At 38.3% G+C, this 17,213-nt stretch overlaps 1 protein-coding gene across 1 annotated transcript; it reads right to left on the bottom strand.

Moving 5' to 3' along the window:
• Positions 1-5,082: 5,082 nt before the first annotated feature.
• On the bottom strand, positions 5,083-9,603 carry LOC306872040 (reticulon-4 receptor-like 2). Its single transcript, XM_079420377.1, has 3 exons — positions 9,346-9,603; positions 8,403-8,629; positions 5,083-8,202 (listed from the first exon to the last, which is right to left on the bottom strand). The coding sequence occupies exons 1-3, from the start codon at positions 9,401-9,403 to the stop codon at positions 7,111-7,113; spliced, it is 1,377 nt and encodes a 458-aa protein (XP_079276503.1). The 5' UTR covers positions 9,404-9,603; the 3' UTR covers positions 5,083-7,110.
• Positions 9,604-17,213: the final 7,610 nt, after the last annotated feature.

Below are 17,213 nucleotides of genomic sequence, written 5' to 3'. Positions count from 1 at the left end.
ATCCTACAAAATGTTGGGACGTTTTTTAAATTTGAATAAAATGAAAACTAAAAGACTTTCAAATCACATGAGCCAATTTCAAATGAGCTCATTTGAAATTTGACGCCTGCTACAGGTCTCAAAAAAGTTGGCATGGGTGCAACAAAGGGTTGAAAATGCAAGAAATATATATTTGGTGCAGTGACTAGTCAGGACCTTTAGGATATTTATTTTTTAGCGTCATCTGCCATAAGTGATGTGTTTATGAGATGTCATGTCTAGTTAAAAATATTTCAGCAAACAACATCTGGAGATGTTTGGAGATCTGTCTCCTGTGCGTTCTGCTCTATCTAGCTGTTTTGAATGCAATGCATAAAAACTTCCTGCATGAACGACCCCTTAGAGATGAGTGTGCATTATGGTGTGACTTTACTTGTTGAGGCACATGACTAACTAACTAATTCAAAATCTATAACCCCAATGACATATTACTTAACAATTAGTTAATAGTTCAGTGCCTCAACAAGTAAAGTCATAACATAATGATACCTTTGCAAATCATTAGCTAATGATTAATTAAAGCAGACAACTGGAAGTTTAAAGGCATGGCTTTGACCCAATGTGATAACTAACATATGAATTTACTTCATTGGTTAATAAAATAAGTTATTAGGTAATTAATACATTGACACATTTAACTAATAACAATTGTTTAATCTTTGAATCATATCGAATGTTCATTAGTTGCTGATGCAGTAATCATTAATAAATGGTTTAGTTCATCATGAGTTATACATTAACTCATGATTGTCTGTGCATTAGTTAAGCATTATTTAATCCATATTTGTGCACCAGTATTATAAAGTGTTACCAAAATTTCACACGCATAAAACCAAATGCATTAATTCAGTGGATTCACAAAAAAAGACTCACATCCACTCACACCCTGTGTCTGAATATGCGGTAACACTTTATTTTGATGGTCCCTTTTGATCATTCTGTTGACACTAAGTAACGTTGCACCTACATGTCAATTAATTTTATTCATTCAGTAGACTGTCTGCTTAACATCTGCTAACTCTTTAATGTGATGGTCTCCCAACAGATATTCTACTGACTATAAGAAACTTTGCAAGTACATCTCAACTTATTCTAACCCTACCAGTCTATTAATACTCTACTAACACTCTATACAGAGTTAGTAGACATGTACTTGCAATGTTACTTATAGTCAGTAGAATATCTGTTAATATTAATGTAGAATATCTCAAAATAAAGTGAAACCGAATATGCATAAATGTCTAATAGATAATATACACAAAGCAGTATGCATGATATGGAGAGGTCAGACTGGAAGAGTTGAAAAATAAAAGATGGCAAACAACTGTAAATTCTAAGGGAGTGTTTTCTCAAATTTGGTGTCTTTTATGACAGTTTCGGTACCGAAAGTTTTTTTTATATAGTTGGTGTACTTGGTTGCCAACGAGACGAAAGTGTCAGAGCATGCTGGCAAAAAATAAAAAACAAAAACAGAACACAATAACAGAAACAGTATCAGACCATTCTTGAAAAAAACTGAAATATCAAGGTATGAGAATATGTTATTTTAGGTAATTTCCAATCAACCTGTAATTGTGTTAAATTATGCAAGAAGTGCAAACTCTGTTATTTAATTGAAAGTGTTTGAAATACATAAAATGCTAGCTATGAAATGCTAGCATGTCAAACCAAAGGAGTCAGTTATTTTCTTCCAAAAGTATTCAAAATGTAATTTCCACCACCATCATTTCCACAACTGAAATCAGTTAAACACAATACATAATTTGGGATGTGGTTAAAATGACACATTGACAAAAATGACAGAATTCTCCAATGCATTAATTTCACTACTTGATATTGCTAATTAAACAAATTAAATAAACTAGTGTGAAAAGTGTTAATTTTAAAAGTCCTGTATTACCAAGAAAGTTATTCCTTGTAATTAAATTTTACTTGTTTCAACAGAGCAGGGGTCACCAGACTCGGCCCTAGAGGGCCGGTGTCCTGCAGAGTTTAGCTCCAACTGGCCTCAACACACCTGCCTGGAAGTTTCAAGTATACCTAACAAGACCTTTATTACCTAGTTCAGGTGTGTTTGATTAGGGTTGGATCTAAACTCTGCAGGACCAAGTTTGGTGACCCCTGCAATAGAGTGTATTTTTACAATTATTATCATGTCGTAGGTGAGAAAACAGTCAAAATATCACATGTAAAATGAGAAATTGTTTTCTGAAAAGAACAAATTTCTTGGTCCCTAAAGCCCACTCTTACACCTACCCAAGCTTAACTATACTCTGCTGCTGAATGACTTGCTTTTTTCACAACCAGTCAGGTCTTGAACACAAAACAAGATATTTTGAAGAATGTTGGTAACTAAATAGTTGCTGGTAGCCATTGACTTCCACAGTATAGAAAAAAAAAAGACTATGGAAGTCAATGCCTACCAGCAACTGTTTGGTAACCAACATTCTCCAAAATATCTTTTGTACTCAACAAAAGAAAGAAACTCATAGGTTTGGAGCAAATTTAGAAATTTAGAGTGAGTAAATGATGACAGAATTTTCAGTTTGGGGTAAACTATCCCCCTAACTGACAGCTTTAAGTAGTCTGGGTGCAGTGAATATAGGAGTGTTTAGGATTAAGATCTTTGCTTTAAATTGACACATAAACAGTATCGTCAAACAGTTAAGTTTAAGTTACAGGTATGTGTGTAAGATTGCAACTCAGACAGTGGAGGCACGTGAACCCTCCACGGTCCACTGATGAGAGCGATGACGCACTCCATTTGAAAACCGTCTGCCTCACTGCGGGAAGAGTGCAGCGCTCTGCGAATGTGTGATTAGGGCTAAATGAGTGTGTATGTGTGCACCCGCGCAAGTGTGCGACTTTGCATACGCAATTCATAAACTCTCCAAATGTCTGTGGTGCCGGAATCTGCCAAGAATGTGACTCAAATATCTCACATCTCCTCTCACTCCTCTCTGCATTTTATTCACCGTTTCACACACTATTTCAGCCCTGCTGATGTCTCTTGCAGTCTGTCTTTCTCTCTCTCCGTCTCCCTTTTGGTTCCTTTTACGGAGTTTTAACGTCAGCCACTGTCTCTTTCCTCCATTTACGCAGAGCAATATGAGTTTTACAGCTCTCTCCTTACACTTTGAAAACACATCAAAACATATGAGATAAAAAAAACCTGTCACTGTGTTCATGGGATGAATGGGAGTTGGCGCATCAAATAAGCACCCCCTCCACTTTTTATTTTCCTCCTGCAACAGATAGCCATGCTGGTAATCATTACGGAGGACATCATTAAATTCTGGGCCTCCAACACAAATCGATCCTTGGGTTCATTACTCTACAGCACTGGGCTCAGAACACCTATAATTAAGCCCAAAAAGGGGAGAAAAGAGGGGAGAGTCAAGGAAGATGAGTGATAGGAAGAAAAAGGCGACATGCTCATGTCAGTAAGAGCTGGAGAAAGTGAGGAAACCAAGGGAGTGAATTGGAAAACGAGAGAGAAGGGGTGAGAGAGGAGCTGATGACGACAAACCAAGCGGAAAGACCGAAAGAAGAGAGAGTGTGAAAAAAAAACAGAATATGTAACAAAGAACGAGAGCTTTGAGCCGTGCTGAACTGCAAGCTAGACAGAGATGTGGGAATATATTAAAATCATTGCTAATTTATACCGAATTAAACCCAGCAGCAGCTAGAAATTAGAAATTTGTGCTTATATGTTTTGTAATCATGTTTCATAGAGAGAAAATGCAATTTCAGCTCACAAAAGTTTACATGTTAAATGAACAACACACCAACACGCCATGTGTATGTGTCGATATGTACCAGTAACTGTATTTATTTGACATTTCTTTTCATGGGGGCGATTACATAACACTTCCAAACTCTTGCTGTGATGAGCAACTTCCGGTAAATTCACTCACACACATGCACACACAAATAAAAAAGAGAAAGCAAGTCGTTGCCTCCCATTTCTTTCTTCCTCACACATATCTCCCATTCATGTGATTCAGTGACTCAGTCTTCATCTAATATTCAGCGATACTGACGTGGTCGCCACCCCTCGATTTCCAGCCAACTCATTGTGCCTCATTGTTGAGTAGCATGGCCGACAGCCAGTGGGTACGCAGATGGCGGGTGGGATGATGAAGGACTATTTGCGCAACTGTCCTCCATCCAATGGGGGCATCGAGATGCAGATGTCTTCCATTCAAAGGCCTGATTCCGAAAATAGCCTCGTGCATCATAATCGGCGATACACGGTTTACTCAGTTGGTTGATTAGTTGAGTAATAGAGTAATTGTAGTCTACAAAATTTTGACATGAACATGATTCACATCACACTGATATCTTTAATCTCCAATCAGTGCAAGTTGTAACGCAAACAGGCTGAAGATTGAGCATTGGATGGAGGATGAAACAGCCTGTTGGCAGTAGTTTTCATGCTAGATTTACTGTGGAATTGAGAGAAAAGGCACTTGAGCCTCTCACCGGGTCTCACACGTATGTGTGTGTGTGTATGTATGTATGCGTACACGTTTGTGTTAAGCACAGCCTGCCTTTGCACATGGTGGGAGACTGAAGCAAACTCTGCATCTTGCTGCTCTTTCAGTGAGAGCCATCTGCTAAAGACAGAGAGAAAAAGAAAGCTTTTCTGAATCTGAATTAACAATAACCATTCAATACCACAGCTGGAGTGCTTTGTGAATACCTTTTCCAATAACATCATCTTTTAGTCAGCTTCAGGGGTGCGTTTACTCGCGCACACTTCTTGCATACACTGCAACCCTGAATTGAAGCTCTTAATGGCGGCCAGTGCGTTGCATGGTAACTGCATGTTATAGTGAATGATGTTGCCTTCAAAGAACTTTACAAGTGGTGAGGAGTAGAGAGTGTGTATGTGTGTGTCTGTCTATTTGTCTGTCTGTATGTGTCAAGGGAGGTCAGACTGAGAGATGCGAGGGAGAGAAGGCACATGCGAGATTCTGCTGTAGAGTCATGGCCGTTGGATGGAGATTTAAAGAAAGTACGCCCACACCAGAGATGTTTCGTATTCACAGATAAGCATTTATTCTTTTGTCATGCTTTCTGTCCATCACTTTGTGTTGTAGTGAAAATATTGAACATTCCATTGCACATGTTGCATACATTCTGGGTAAAAAGGTATAACTAATGCTTTGGTCATCTGTGAGCAACCTCACAAACATGGTCACTCAAGAGCACCTTAAGGCAGTTTGACCTTACCCATTCGGCTGAGATATACATTCACACATCGTACAAACATTATAAGACATAAATGTGTCATGCAACATCCAAGGGACAAAAAGATCAGTATTATTTGTTTCAATACCGTCTCAGGGTAAACAAAAAACAAGATATTGCTGAAATTAACAGTAGATATTTACCTATTGTATTAAGGACCTTTAGATTGCATTTGCATTTCTCTTTATCAGCATGTCCATCCTTTATCATCCATCTCTTTGCCTCTACCGCCCACATCCACCCCTGCTTTCTGTGCATTTCTTTTTCTCTTTCTCTCCTTTCCTTTTCTCTCTCCTCTTCTCCTTGTCCTCTCTGTTTGTTTTCCCTAAAGCAATTTGATTCTTTATTGCAGTTCGAAAGAGGAGGAAAAGGGAATAGGCAAAGCCCACCAAGAGCAGCCTAGACAGTCGGTATTTGCACCTTCCCTCCTCACACGTTTATGACCAATGGTAGACATTAATCTGAATGTCGACCAATCTGTCAGTAAGCACATTTTTCTACAGTAGCCAATTCATTTCAAGAAAGTCTTTCCACAGTGTCCTTCTTATATTGCCTTGTCTTGGATTCGGTCCTAGTTTTTAGCATTATGCCCATTATTTTTTTTAACTATAGCTGCAAGCTGTTGACTGGTTTGATTTAAAATTGATTCTTTAAATGAGAAAGGATGGAATTTGCTGGAATATTCTGATACAATCAGTTTCATTTGAATTTGAAAAGAAGAATAAACAAAGGGAAGTCTTGGAACAATGTAGGTAGTGTATTTTACAGTAATAAATCAACATGTCAACAGTATTTTGAAAGACATACAGTAAAAAAGGACATTCACACTCTCTCACGCCATTGATTGATCTTTCCATGCACTGACCATAGAAATAATATCACAGACATTACTCACAGTGACATTCTTGGCCATTCAGAACAGTGACAAGCATAAGGCCTTTCATAGCGTTATTTACAGCTCCCTCTGCCAAGATGTCATATTTACACAAGTGATAATTGCTGTCATAGCTAGTGGGTGATGTAATGAATTCTTTCGCCTTCTCTTGTGCGTGCTCTCTGTCTCTCCTGCGCGTGCTTTCGCTCTCTTTGTGCATCTTAAATTATAGCTGTATTGCAACACTTTCAAACTCATCACTCTATTGTGCTTTGTCTATCATGCTCCGCTGCTGCACGCCGTTCCTTTTGTGCTTTTCGAGCCCTGAATGATTTTGAGACCCTTCTGTTATAATAGATGAAATATAACAACATTTGATCGCTGTGTTCCAAAGGGAATCAAAAGATTGGCTCATTATGCTATTGTTACCAACTAACTACTGAAATAATGGAGCTGTGGCGCTGTTGGAAAGAGGCTGTCATAGTGACATCACAAGCTATAATTACAACTATCATAGAAGCACTTAGAGTGGTTGAAAAATCTAAAAGCATACAAATATTGTATGTAAACCTAAGATGGAAATTTCTATCCTCTGTCTGCACTGACTGTGACAGAGATGGCTTAGAATACACTTGTCCTCAAAAAACAGAAGGACCGAGTATCTGCTTAACTAACCAAGCCCTCTGAACAGCTTTCTTTACTTTCCATTAAGGGCCTGTACTGCCCAACGTTCCCTGCTTACCCACTGTATCCTAAATCAGTCTAGTGCCCTCTAGATACCAGGAACTAGAGGCTCGAACTGAACAGAACAGAGATACAGGTAAGGCTGATAGTAAACAGGAATCAAGGCATTGCAGAGTTAAATTGAGCAAACAGGGTTTTCCCTCCTCCAGAGAGGAGAAAAATGAGGGGGAAGAGGGTTCTTTTTGAGATAAACAGATTCAGCCAAAAAGAAGATGGATGCAAACAGTCAAGACAGACATGGAAAGTAGCAAGAAAACAGAAGATGAGGAGCGAGAAGTAGAGGAAGATGGTGGCAGAGAGTCGAATTCGGGAGGGCACTCAAGCTCAAAGCAGCGCAGAGAGGTGATGCCCGCATCTTCATTGCCATAGTTGGCCCAATACTCTTCTGGGTCAAGCTTGGGAAGAAGAGCCTCTTCCTCCCCGAGCTCATACTTTGTGGATGTAGACGTGATTGAGGGATGCTGCGACTTGAAGGGGTACGCCTTGGTCTCGGAGGTCTTCTCAAAGATGCCCTTAGAAGTGCTGACGGGCTTGTGCTTGGAGATCCACCAGCGGGTCTTGGTGCTGAAGGTGGTGGTGGTGGTGCCAGAGAGGGAGCCAGGGTCAGGAAGAGGGCACAGGGCGAAGTCCATTTCCCTCAGGAAGCGCAGGTCCTCTCCACGACGAGAAGCTGGGGAGGCGCACAGAACCTCTGAGCTGGACAGACGGGCGCCTCTGAAGAACTCCCACAGGGGACGAGCCTCGCAGCCGCAGGCCCAGGGGTTGTTGTTCAGCCGCAGGAACTCAATGGAGGTGATGTCACGCATGGCCTGACCGGGCAGCTCTGCCAGGGAGTTGTTGAAGAGGAAGAGCATGGTAAGTCGGCCCAGGTCGCGGAAAGCGCGGCGATTAACCTGACGGACCCTGTTGTCGTGCAGCAGCAGACGGTCGAGGTTGACCAGGCCACGGAACACGTTCTCGGACAGAGTGCGGATACGGTTGCCATGCAGGAAGAGCTGGCTGAGGTTGATCAGGTCAGCGAAGAGATCGTCCTGGATGAAGTGGAGCTGGTTCTCCTGCAGGTAGAGGAACTGCAGGCTGTAGAGCTTGTGGAAGATGTCATGGGGAAGGGCGGCCAGCCGGCAGCGGTGCATGTGGAGGCTCTGGAGCTTCTCCAGGCCGCGGAAAGCTCCACCCTCAAGGCGGTGCAGGTGAGGGTTGTCGCCCAGATCGAGCTCCTCCAGATCGCGCAGCTCGCTGAATGCACCGGCCTCAATCCAGGTGATGTTGTTGGAGAAGAGCCACAAAACCTGGTATGAGATGAATTGATGGACGGAAAGGAAAGGAAAAGAAAAGGTAGAGGGAGGGAGAGGTGATGAGGTGAAGGTGTTGAGAAGGAATACAAAATTAGTAAATATCTCATAGATATACTCTCAAATGTATATTCGCAAATGTAAATATTAAATGTTCTATTCTGCCGCACACATAGAGCCTACATACACTTCCTTACCTGTGTGCCAAAAGCAAAAGACCCCACTCTCAGTTCAGTGATGCGGTTGTTCTGCAGAAAGACACGCTGGGATTCGTAGGGCATGCCATGGGGCACAATAGTGAAGTTCTGCGCCTGGCAGCTCACTGTCATGGGGGTCGGGTAACACACGCACCGGTGAGGGCAGTTCTGTGCAGGCACAGGTTTTACCACGACCAGCCAGACAACCAACCAGAGCAAGAGTGCACCTGATGGAAAGAGAAGAGCGCGTCACATCACAAAGTCTTAGTAGCTAAAGCAAGTTTCTTGGTCTGTAAGTCTCATCTTATCCTTTACATTAATTCATGATAATAAAATGATTTGATGTTGAAAGATTCACGAATCTCCTAACACATTTCTACAAATGCACTAATATGTTTTCATCATTATGACAATACATTGGTTTTCATCCATTTACGTTGTGACAATAATTTATCTCATTAAGAACTTTTCGGAATTTCAGTTCATTAGTAAATCATTTTAAAGTGGTCGGAAAAAGTGCTATTTAACTTTGGGTTAGTTGTATTTTTGTAACTTTAATTTTACTGACAGGTTTTAAGCACAATTTTTACAGCCTGCCGCTCCGAATATTATTCTCTTCATCTCTTTGAATATAAATGTCATTCCAAATGTAACTTTAAACTTTTAAATATGTGCATGCATTTGCTAAGACTTGTTTGAAAAGTCATAATTCAAAGCACTAAAGCATTCATGCAACACATTTTAAGCATCAACCACAAAATATATATTCTAATCATGCTGCATAAAACCAAGCATACTGGAAAGCCTGTTTGATCATATTCTAAATCCTTAAATTATCTTAAATTCATTCATTTCCATTACTTAGAAATAGAATACTTAGGAAATTCAGCATTTCAAAAGCATATTCAAAATAAAGATGAACAGAGAAGAAGCAGAAACTTACTCTTAAAGTTGTGCGCAAAGGAGCTGCGTTGGCTCCGCGTAAAAGTTGATGCTTCCATTCCGAACCAAAGCCGAGAGCGAGTTAGCCTGAGGAGTTTAGCGACTGATTCCCTGCTATCTCCGCTGATGCTCTGGTTCCCGAGTCGGAGCGACTGAGAGAGTGCCGAATGATGGGTCCCGGGCCCAATTTATACACGAGCGCAGCGCGCGCCCACGGCAGTGGGCACCACGGAATCTCTCCTACGTCACCAGTCGGGTCAAGCCCAAGCGAGGGTGGCAAACGGAAAAGGCGGTGCGGCGAGAGGAGGGGAGGGCTCTCGCGCACCAGTTTGGACAGAGGGAAGTCAGACGTCTTAGCTCAGAGTTACGATTGTGGAGACGTAGTTGGAAAGGGCGGGGGAGCGCAGGCACGGCGCCCGGTAATGACTGAGCTGAGTGCATGCGAGGAGGATCGCACGAGGCACATGAAAGAAGCATACGGCGCGTTTCTTGGCTTTGCTTATGCGTCCCTTTGGATTAACTTGTCCTCCGCATTATTAATGAGACGCCTGAATGAAATAAACTCATTGACTTTATGCTCTGGAGACACAAGTCATGACTTCAAATATAGAAATATAAAGCTATAGCACTGAGATAATCGTTAAGGGATTTGATAATGGGTGACTAAAGAATGCAATTACTGTCACTTACTGCTGGAAGGAAAGACAAACCAATACCAAATTTGGTCTCAGCATCTCCTATTTGGGCAGCTTCCTGAAATCGGCTAAACTATAAGCCACTTTCCCTTGAGTATCTCATTTAGGTACTCCAAAGCTTTTTGCCTAATAGGTATATGCTGCATTCACAACACTAGTACATACATGGAATCATTAAAACAAATAATAATATATTTTTTGACAATTATATTGATGACTTTAAAAGTGTATATGTGAAGAGTACTGCTTTTGGACATACAAGGCCATTTCTGTAAGGGATAATGTAAAGTCAGCCGTTTATTAATGTAAAATAAAGCCAGGCAGATAGATCAGAACTCTGGTACAAAAATAAACAAATAAATGGACATGAAATATTGATTTCCCTTACGAAAATTAACCATGGTGTTATTATAGTAAAACTGTAGTAACCATGTCTTTTTTGGCATATTGATTACCATTTGTAAAACCACAGTTTTACTACAAATACCATGGTTAATCTTAATTTGTTGTTACCATGGTTTAAGTATAGTAACCATTTTATTTTATTTTTATTTTTGTGGTAAAACCATGGTTAATTTTCATAAGGGTTGACTTGAAATTATTTCATGTATGTGAAAAAAGTGTGTCCAGGAAAACGGAACTCAGCCAATCATTGATCATTGTCTTATTAGTTTTTCTTGTAGAGACTATGAAGAGACCAAACAGAAGCACAGCTATGCAGGAAACATAGGATTTCAGTGTGAGTGGTCAGTTAAACAGTACTGCCCTGGTCAGTGGCTTGACTGACCAATCAGAATCTAGCATTCCAGAGATCCTCGTAATAAACAGACAGACAAACCGAAAGACAACAGTAGACCCGAGGATGTCGATGTTGTTATTTAGCACCTCCTCCATTCGCTCATGTTCTGGACACCTCTTTTCTTTTCTTCCCTCCCTCTCCACCTCCACAAAAACACAAGATGACTGGGCGAACAGGCTTTCCCCGCTCCACCTACACCTACCAGCTGGACGTGTGAGTGTGAGGGATTTCATGTCTCATGTATATTACCCTATCGCCAACAACAGTCAGCCGAGTGAATGCCATGACTGACAGCTTCTGAGTCGTGGTACAGTTGTGTATGAAAACGAATTACCGAGCAACAACAAAAAGACTATGATGGGGGAAGAGGAAGTACAAAGTGTGGTTGGAAAGGAGGGGTTTATGGAATTAAAAACAAGGCAGAGGACCGACACATGACTCATAGATAGTGGAACGAGAGGGATATGGGACTGCACTTAGAGAGATGTTGCGCATAAGGCTTGATTAGTGTGCGGGCCAGCAGCCTAATGCATTAAAGCTGTATCCCTCTAGTGTTCCAAGAGTGGCTTTGTAGTGCCCTAAGGGAGTGCTCTACAGTGGCAGCCCACATATAATGACAGATTTGCTTTGCCCTGTTGCATAGAGATAGCGGAATAAAATCAGCCCTGATAACTTTAGAGTCCTGCGTCATGAACCTCATTAGTTTGCTGTGCGTCGGAGAAATAATGGAGGGCGGAGGGGAGGTTTGGAGGAGTCTCACTCCCAAATTTAAGGGAAAGTTGACCCAAAAGTGAAAATTATGTTGTTTTAAAGCTGCATGACTGTGAAACACAAAAGAAGATATTTTGAAAAATGGCTTAATAGGATGAGTAAATATTAACTGAAATTTAATTTCTTTACATATTCTTGTCATTTGTAATTTACTTTAAAGGAGTTTAAAGCAGACAAATAAAACTACTTTAAAGGGGTCAAATAAAAAGGTTTTGGAAAAGTATATACTGAACAACATTTATTAACTGAAAATCAAACAAAGTTTAACATGCTTCTCCCTGGTGACATCTCCCATCATTTAGTCTGCTTAATCTCCAGCACTTTCTGCTTTCATCCAATGAACAACTGATGGATAAAAGCAAGCCCGATTGTTCCTTTCTTTTTCAATAATCTGTCACTATTTCTGTTTCATCACAGCTTTAATTTACCAGCATCTCAGTATTAAAATTAATTTCTGTGTTAATCAAACAGAAAAGACACACACAGGAATAAAACATAATTGGGGGAAAGTTTACTCCCTTACAAACACTGATTATCCATTCAGGTTATCTCTTACATCCAAATTGTATTTTGGCAGCTCATATTTCTCTAGACACAGTGAGCTGCCAAAATACAATTTGGATGTGCGAGACTAACATAAATGGATCATGCCCTGACATGGTCTATAAAAAAAAAATATATATATTTTTAAGTCGTTTTTCACCCACTTGAAATGGAAATATATATTTTACTTAGGAATCAGTGTTATTTTAGTATCATTGATATATTATTAGTTTTTGTTCATTTTTTGAATTAGATTTTTTACTTTAATTTTAGTTAAAGTTTTAGTAATTTTGTTGCATAACATGTTTGTCATTTTTATTATTTTTTTTGTAAAAAAAAAAGTATATAGTATATATATATATGTATATAGTTTATACTATTTTATTAATTTATTCCTTTTAGTTTTAGTTTGTTATTTTCATACCCTAACTTAAACCAAACCAAAATGAGAAATGTTGCCTTGACATCTAGCCGAAATAAGATACATTTTTAATTATTTCATTTCATTTCAGTATTTTTTTATTTTTTTTCAGGTGGTGCATTTTTATGCTTTTAGTTTAATGTATTAATGAGTCTAGTTATCTTTGTTGTCTATGTTATGTGATTGGAGTGGGGACTGTTATATACGTACAGAGCTATATTACGGATGTGACCTCATATACTGAAGCTGTCACTGTTCTCTTCCTGTGTGCTGTAATTCCCTTAGCTCTGTTAATCTGGATACAAGAATAGTTACAACAAAAGCCCAGAACGCAGTAATCAGGTTTCAGGAGAATCTAATGATGCAGAAGCACAATCAAACGTTAAAAACCCCTGTGGTACCTTCACAGCCCCCCTTTACTCTCTGTCTCTCTCTTTCTCTATCTCTCTGTCTCTGTTTCCCCAGCTTGCTCATTATTCCTTCCTTTATAAGCTCTTTATGTCTTGCTGCTTCTTTCCCCAAGGGCTTTTCATACTCCCCTGTGCACAGTTTATGTTTATTATCAATGTTTTTTTGTTGATTAGAACATTCATGTATATATTCACATATTTGAATAAGATTCTGAGGTGGTAGTATCAGGATCCTTACATGTTAATGTAAACTGCCATCACACCCACACCCATCAATTAATTACATAATTATTTATGAATATTTATAGTCTATAGGTGTAAATAACTTTATAAACATGCTATCTGTGTGATTGCGAATGTCTACAGCAGCAAGTATAACATATGGATTATGTTTCTATTAGATGTGCTTATATGACTGTTCCCTAACTGTTTCTATTATATATCTCTTGTATGAACACTTAGAGCACCTGCTCCAATAGCCCCTCTGAAAGTGTGCATTGATTGCTCTGATTAGATGAAATCCATCTTAGACACATTCGCTGGGCTTCTCAAAACAAAGTGTCCCCTAGAGATTTGGCAGAAAATTGATGCTGCGGTTGACTAGAAGCATTCATGTTGGCTCAAGTGGCTCATCTTGAAGGCTGTAAAATATAATGATCATGTTGCCTCGACTGCATAAGAAAGAACAATCCCAGTTGGATCACATGACTAAAATAGAGTGAGATACTTGTTCAGTAAAGTCACAGAAAAACCCAAATTTTATATTCAAGTGTTCCTTCAATTATGAACACTTTTGGTCCAGTCCAGTTTTTTCCTCCTAATTTGTTTTGAACAAATTTCATTTCCATCATCAAATATTAAATGTTCAGGTTGGGGTCAAAATTACATTTATAGAATAAAATGACAGACTCCTTTGGCTTGAGAAGGATCATTTTATAACTAGCATTTTAGTACTCAAAACCGGATGTGTAAAATTTGTATACAAACGTTAATGTTGGCTTAAAAAAGCCTAGCATTAGATAAATAGATAGATAGATAGATAGATAGATAGATAGATAGATAGATAGATAGATAGATAGATAGATAGATAGATAGATAGATAGATAGATAGATAGATAGATAGATAGATAGATAGATAGATAGATAGATTCTATATTTCAGCTTTGATATGACTCAAAATGAAAATATTCTTTTTGGAAGGGATATTTCTCTTGAGTTTTCCTTTCTTCACACATTTTATATTTCTCATACCATATTTTCTTCAAGTCTCACATTTCATCATATTCTTGCTCTTCACCAGCACTGGAGGGTCCTTGGAAAACAAGTGCAAATAAAACCTTTATTAGTAGCAAAATTCTAGGTCATATTACACCAGAACTGAGGGACAGTCATAATTTGTTCAAATAAAAAAATAATAATTTTAAGAGTTTATATTATGATTCTACATGCAATAATTATATATTTTTAAGATCATATTGAAACTAGATTTGTTTTAATGTGATCTAACAAAAATGAAAAAGTGAAAATTAGTTTGTTTTAATAAATTCAACCCATGCATGGGACGTAAAAGTGCCGTTAGTTATAGAAAGACCCATTTGCATCTGGAAAGTTCTTCGGTCTAATACATCACTGCCTGCTATGACAACACAAGATTATAATTAGGCAGAGACTTCCAGTCACGCTTCAGACAAAAAGACAACGACAAGCTGTCAGACTTTTCCTATCCATCTCGACAGAAGCATTGTGTTTGGTTAATCGTTGTCTTTCTTTCTCCTCTGCCTACTTACAGACCCACTTCCTCTCCGTGTTTCTCATACAGCAGTCATGCACTCTGCACTGGCCATTATTTACTGATTTGATCTATTTCTGTAACAATGCACAAACTGAATCTACAGAAAAGTGTTTTGACACTTGACACTTTAAAATGACCGTTACCTTACAACTACATAAATATCAAATCAGATGTCGTTTATTTTAAGGAAAGATATGTTAAGCACACTTTTCCAACAAAATGTTTTGTTGTTGGGATACGATTCCTCTACACTTTTGGGTTGCCACACAACTTGTCCACTGTAAATTAGATGAACTACACTTGTGGTTATTCTGCTAGGGCACCTGTGAATTTGAGCAAAACTGATTTCATACATCCACTAAAAATCATAACGAGAACAAAAAATGACTCAGTTTGTTGTAGAAGTTACACTTTATTTGGATAGTTCACTTTAGAAGTTCTACTAGCTATAAGTAACTTTGCAACTACAAGTCAACTAACTCTTATTTGAGTATTAGTGGACTATTAGGTTAGGGTTATTAGAGTAAATTGAGATGCACTTTATAGTCAGTATAATGTCTGTTGGGGACCATCAAAATAAAATGTTAGCTGATATTAAGCAAACAGTCGTACTAATACTTGTAGTTCCAATGTTATAGTTAGTGAAGTGGACTATCAACACAAAGTGTTACCACTTATTTAGATATTGAATATCATACCTTTTTAAAGTATTCTTAGGCATCCAAATTGTTTTTGAGGCCAGAGTAAATCAAACTGTAAAGGTACAGAATTAAGTATACAGTAAGTTGAATGTAAACATACTGAATTTATCACAATACTAAAATACACACAGGTTTCTTTAAGTGTGTGTATGATGACATCAACCAAGCAAAAAAAAAAAAAAAAAAAAGCAGCCTAGTTGCGCATTCAGACGCTTTGTGTTCAAATGCCTGATGTGACTTTGATTTCATTTGAAAAGCTTTTTTTTCTTTTTTTCCACATAGCGTACTGTGGTTTGTGTCGCCATTGTACGCCACGCTGAGAATAATACAATCATGAAAAGACCTCCATGTGATTCAATGTGAATAAAGGAGGCTAGAAAGTGTTCATCTGACTCTCTCAGATCTCTGTACAGGGCGAGACAGATTATTAATTATGCATCGCGAAGTGCAAAGTGTGTCTCTGGTACACTAAGAAGCTGATCGTCACTGATGGTTTTTTTAAAGCATTTCTGGTAAAGTCTACGTCATTGTGCTGTGGTTTTCATTCTTAGAATTTTATCATAATCTAGCAAAATGATTTATATACTCAAGCTGTTCAATCTGAAATGCAAAACTGTATTTGGGTTGTCTCTGTGTTTTTACTGCAATTTAATGATATACTCAATTATTACATGTATTATAATTATAGATATGTGCTACAGATACATACACCTGTCTATACCTACATCTGTGTCTACATTTAACATTTATATGTATATATAGGCATCCTTCTGTATCAAAATCTGTTTCTATATCTGTAAGCACCTCTCTATATCTGTATCAACAACTACATCTAAATGAATCAGTTGGCTACATCTCTCTAGGCCACTGATTCTCAACTGGTTTTGATTTCTAATCAAAATGTTGTGCTGTAAATCATATGGCAACCAAATCCAGGAGCAAAATGGTAGAAAAGTTTAGAAATTTTTAAACATTATTATTTTATATAAATATTTAAAATTAAACTTTAATGATCATAATGTTAAATTATTTCAATGGGAAGTGTTTTTTCTTCTGTTTTAAAGATTGCATATTTATCCTGTCCTAAAAAAGCTTGATTAGTTAGTTAATTAGTTGAATTTTTTTCTTGCAGACATCTATCTTATCTGTAAGACTTGAAGAACCTCAGACACTTTGATCTTACAGACAATACAAATACGGTGTATTAACATACAGACATATGTTTCCACATCTCACTGATAGAATGGTCAACAGCATAAAATAATGTTCTACATGAACGCAAGTGAGATTCACAGTTATGTTTGGTATCATTTGAAATACAATGGTCTCAATCTTACAAGAAGTAAACTAAAAGGTAATACAGATCAGAATAATTTAGAATTATGTTGCTTACTGCAGAGAGTGCACCATTTCCCAGTCTTTCATGCAAATTACCATCTGTCCCCAAAAGGTGTAAACTCTCCACGTCTAGGACTTGATCAGTGTAAATTTCAATTGTTAGTTCCTGTCTCTATTTGGAGGATGTTTGTTTTGGTCTGAGTACTTAAGGAGATGTTGCAAGAAGATCAGGGCGCTGTAGATGAGCCTGTTGTATAGAGTGTGTACACACACTCAATCCTATGCATTTTTCTGAAGTCCTTTACTCTTAGATTTATCTTTGAGAATTTTATGTCTTGTGTTGATTTGATTTGATATCTTTGAATTGATTATGTAATTGGCATAATACATTTTATCTGA

This window comes from Barbus barbus, assembly GCF_936440315.1.
Source record: "Barbus barbus genome assembly, chromosome: 7".
In the NCBI taxonomy this organism is placed as follows: domain Eukaryota; kingdom Metazoa; phylum Chordata; class Actinopteri; order Cypriniformes; family Cyprinidae; genus Barbus; species Barbus barbus.
Note: the sequence above shows the minus strand (reverse complement) of the source record. Positions and strands in the feature narration are given on the sequence as shown.